At 35.4% G+C, this 4,731-nt stretch overlaps 1 protein-coding gene across 2 annotated transcripts in view; it reads left to right on the top strand.

Moving 5' to 3' along the window:
* LOC107701792 (leucine zipper transcription factor-like protein 1) overlaps positions 1-2,523 on the top strand; it is a 19,700-nt gene extending 17,177 nt beyond the window's left edge. For both annotated transcript variants that reach the window (XM_016503901.1, XM_016503902.1), the window contains exons 9-10: positions 747-850; positions 954-2,523. In XM_016503901.1, the coding sequence (XP_016359387.1) occupies positions 747-850; positions 954-972 (123 nt within the window). In that variant the 3' untranslated portion in view covers positions 973-2,523. The remainder of the gene's footprint in view (positions 1-746; positions 851-953) is intronic.
* The last annotated feature ends 2,208 nt before the right edge of the window (positions 2,524-4,731 follow it).

Genomic DNA, 4,731 nt, shown 5'->3' on the forward strand with positions numbered 1-4,731 from the left:
AAAAGAATGTTGTGGTCAATAGTGTCGAACGCAGCGCTAAGATCCAGTAGCACTAATAGAGAGATACAACCACGATCAGATGATAAGATCATTTGTAAGTCTCAGTACTGTGATACGGTCTAAATCCGGACTGGAAATCCTCACAGATACCATTTTTCTCTAAGAAGGAATATAATTGTGAGGATACTACCTTTTCTAGCATTTTGGACAGAAAAGGGAGATTTGAGATCGGTCTGTAATTAACTAGTTCTTTGGGGTCAAGTTGTGGTTTTTTGATGAGAGGCTTAATAACAGCCAGTTTGAAGGTTTTGGGTACATATCCTAATGACAATGACGAATTAATAATAGTCAGAAGAGGATCTATGACTTCTGGAAGCACCTCTTTTAGGAGCTTAGATGGAATAGGGTCTAACATACATGTTGGTTTAGATGATTTAACAAGTTTATAAAATTCTTCCTCTCCTATAGTAGAGAATGAGTGGAATTGTTCCTCAGGGGATCTATAGCGCACTATCTGATGCGATACTGTAGCTGACGGCTGCATGGATACAATTTTATCTCTAATAGTATCGATCTTGGAAGTAAAGTAGTTCATAAAGTCATTACTACTGTGCTGTTGGGAAATGTCAACACCTGTTGATGCTTTATTGTTCATATTTATTGTTTATAAATGTATTATGTTTATAAATATATAAGTGAAGGTTGATGTGTTTGATTAATCATATTATGTTTATTTTCCCATTAAGGAACTGGAGAAGAAATTTCAGCAGACGGCTGCTTACCGCAACATGAAGGAGATTCTCACTAAAAAGAATGAACAGATTAAAGATCTGAGAAAGAGATTACAAAGGTACAGTTTCTCTATTATGACTATCACTGAAATGTTGTGAGAAACTGCCTTTGGTTTAAATTAAATATATTTATGAATTTGCTGCATTATATTCCCTCCTCAGGTATGAATCAGATGAGTGAATTTTAACCCACAAGAAGAGGTCAACAAAGATTATCACTACAGGATCTGATGTACCAGCTACACCTTGTTGTACGGTTTACAGTGGATTAGAAATATTATTTGGACATTCACACTACAATTACTTAGATATTCATCACCTCTTTTTTTTCAGTATTTACAGCTGGTTAACTGAGAGGAAGTTTTTGCAAGTACCCTCATATATTGTGTGGGTTCACTTTGCTTAGGAGGAAATGTATTGCCCATAGCTTTGCTCCCTTCTTTACTGGAAGAATACAGCTCAACACTCTTGTCAAACATTGTTTCAAAGAACTACATATCTGTGCATTATAATAATAATGAATTCTTCCTGTTTTATGTTTGTATGCATACATTAATCTCATTAATCTACTAGGAGCTTTAGCTGTAGCAACAAGTATATAACCTATACAAAAATGTGTCTGTATATAATTTTATAATTAAGAACAACCCTATGTGTAATGCATAAATAGGCATTTTTTTTTTTTATTATTAAAAAAATGTTTGTAGTAAAAGTGTTTTAATTAAAGGAATAGTTCACTCAAAATTAAAACGTACTCACCCCCAAGATGTATGATAAATTTAGCATTACATCACTTGTTTAGCAATTGAATGTGAATTCACCCAGCAGTGAATGGGTGTCATCAGAATAATAGCTTAAACAGCTGATAAAAACATCACAATAATCCACTAATCCAAATAACTCCAGTCGATCAATAAATGTCTTATGGAGTGAAAAGCATGTTTGTAATAAGTCCATCAAGGCATTTTACCTTTAAACCATCGTTTGTGGCAAAAAAACAAGTGCATAATCCATTAAAAAATGCTTCCTTCAGTTAAAACGTCCATCCCCCGTTGTCCTCTCACATCAAAATCTTCCAACATATTTGTTTAGAATGGTTTTAACCTGTCATCGTTTGTAAACAGTGCTTGATCTGTGTATATTTCTTTTATGATTCAGACAAGACGACCTTTTCACCATGGAAACCAATTTTATTTTAACTGTAGACTCATTTGAATTAAAAAAAAATTAATGATTGAATTGTTTCTTACAAACAAACAGCTTCATAAGATGTTTACTGATGAACTGGAGTCATGTCAATTGGTCAGTGAGTGAAGCTAAATTCCTTCAGATCTGTTCTGATGAATGAGCAAACACGTCTTGGATTGCCTGAGGGTGAGTAAATATTCAGCAAATGTTCATTTTTGGGTAAACTATTCCTTCAATGTTAATTTTGTTTTATTTGCCTAACTAATTGGATACCGAATGACTGTACTGTTGTTAAAAATGTTTATTCCCATTTTGACTGACATTACAATAGGGCTCCAGTCAACATACTTTGTGTTGACCTTTACTCTTCCTATTTGAATCTTTTGAAAGATTTTGTCAACTTAGAGGTCAGTTTGAAAAGCTGAAACGTATATACATTTTAACACTACAGGCCAATTAGAAACTGAATGCAGTCTTTACATCAGTGGAGGCACCAGTTCTTTAAAATATTTCCTATATAGCACATTCATAATATGCTATCCACAGTATATTTTGAGTAAATATTCAGCAAATGTTCATTTTTGGGTAAACTATTCCTTCAATGTTAATTTTGTTTTATTTGCCTAACTAATTGGATACCGAATGACTGTACTGTTGTTAAAAATGTTTATTCCCATTTTGACTGACATTACAATAGGGCTCCAGTCAACATACTTTGTGTTGACCTTTACTCTTCCTATTTGAATCTTTTGAAAGATTTTGTCAACTTAGAGGTCAGTTTGAAAAGCTGAAACGTATATACATTTTAACACTACAGGCCAATTAGAAACTGAATGCAGTCTTTACATCAGTGGAGGCACCAGTTCTTTAAAATATTTCCTATATAGCACATTCATAATATGCTATCCACAGTATATTTTTGTAAGACTTATGTCCCCAGAAAGCATAACTGGAACAGCAGTGTAGGGGTGATATGACTCTACCTGTGGTTGGGGTCTTTTATCTTGTGAATGTAATATTCTAGCGATGTAATATTGTGAAATGCAGTCTTTCACACGAGTTCATAAAGTTTTTACAGCATTGGTGGTCTGAATTATCATAATTTTTTATCAGATCTATTAAATTTCTTTGTTCATCAGATCTAATGTCTTTGCATTATGTAGTTGGCCTCATTTGCTTAAACAGGCATAGTCTCTAAAAAGGAAATAGGAAATTCACTGTGAGATGAGAGAATGTTCAAATTGTTTTGAATATGCAATATTAATTAAGGAAGATTAGGTACTTCTTGATATGACACTTAAAATCTGCATGTTTATATAATCATGCATGTGTTCGTTTGACTTAAAGAAACAAAACTTTGTGAAAGCATGACGGCTGTTAAAGGTAGGTCCATATATATTTGGACACTGACACAGTTTTAATCATTTTGTCTCTACATGCCACCAGAATGGAATTAAAATGAAACAATCAAGATGAAATTGAAGTGCAGGCTTTCAGCTTTAATTCAAGGGGCTGAACAAAAATAAATAACATAAACTGCTTAGGAGTTACAACCATTTTTATATACAGTCCCCCTATTTTCAGGGGCTCAAATGTAATTGGACAAATAAATATAATCATAAATAAAATGTTCATTTTTAATATTTTGTTGAGAATCCTTTGCAGGCAATGTTGCCTTAAGCCTGGAACTCATGGACATCACCAAGGACTGGGGTTCCTCATTTGTGATGCTTTGCCAGGCCTTTACTGCAGCTGACGTCAGTTGTTGTTTGTGGGTCTTTCTGCCTTTAGTTTTGTCTTCAATAAGTGAAATGCATGCTCAGTCGGGTTGAGATCAGTAGATTGACTCGGCCATCGCAGAATATTCCACTTTTTTTACCTTCAAAAACTCCTGGATTGTTTTTGTTGTATGTTTTAGGTCATTGTCCACTTGTACAATAAAGCGCCATCCAATCAACTTTGCTGCATTTGGCTGAATCTGGGCAGACAGTATATCCTTATACACTTCAAAATTCAACCGGCTGCTTCTGTCTTCTGTCACGTCATCAATAAACACCAGTGAACCAGTGCCACTGGAAACCATGCATGCCCATGCCATCACGCTGCCTCCACCGTGTTTCACAGATGACGCTGTGTGCTTTGGATCATGAGCTTTTCTAAGCCTTCCCCATACTTTTTTTCTTATTGTAATTCTGGTACAGGTTGATCTTAGTTTCATCCATCCAAAGAATGCTTTTCCAGAAGTGGTCTGGCTTTTTTAGATGTTTTTTTTTGGCAAAGTCTAATCTGGCTTTTCTATTCCTGAGGCTTACGAATGGTTTGCACCTTGTGGTGAACCCTCTGTATTTGCTCTTGTGAAGTCTTCTCTTGATTGTAGACTTTGACAGTGACACGCCTACCTCCTGGAGAGTGTTCTTAACTTCACTGGATGTTGTGAGAGGATTTTTCTTTACCATAGAAAGGATCCTCAGATCATCCACCTCTGTTGTCTTGCGTGGACGTCCAGGCATTTTTATGTTGCTGAGCTCACCAGTCCTTTTTTTCTCAGAATGTACCAAACTGTTGATCTGGCTACTCCTAATGTTTCTGCTATCTCTCTGATGGATTTGTTTTGTTTTTGAAGCCTAACAATTGTCTGTTTCACTTGCATGGAGAGCTCCTTTGACCGCATGATGTGGGTTCACAGCAACAGCTTCCAAATGCAAATACCACACTTAGAATTAACTCCAGACCTTTTACCTGCTCAGTTGAT

This window comes from Sinocyclocheilus anshuiensis, unplaced genomic scaffold (genome assembly GCF_001515605.1).
Source record: "Sinocyclocheilus anshuiensis isolate Anshui unplaced genomic scaffold, SAMN03320099.WGS_v1.1 scaffold174, whole genome shotgun sequence".
Lineage (NCBI taxonomy): Eukaryota > Metazoa > Chordata > Actinopteri > Cypriniformes > Cyprinidae > Sinocyclocheilus > Sinocyclocheilus anshuiensis.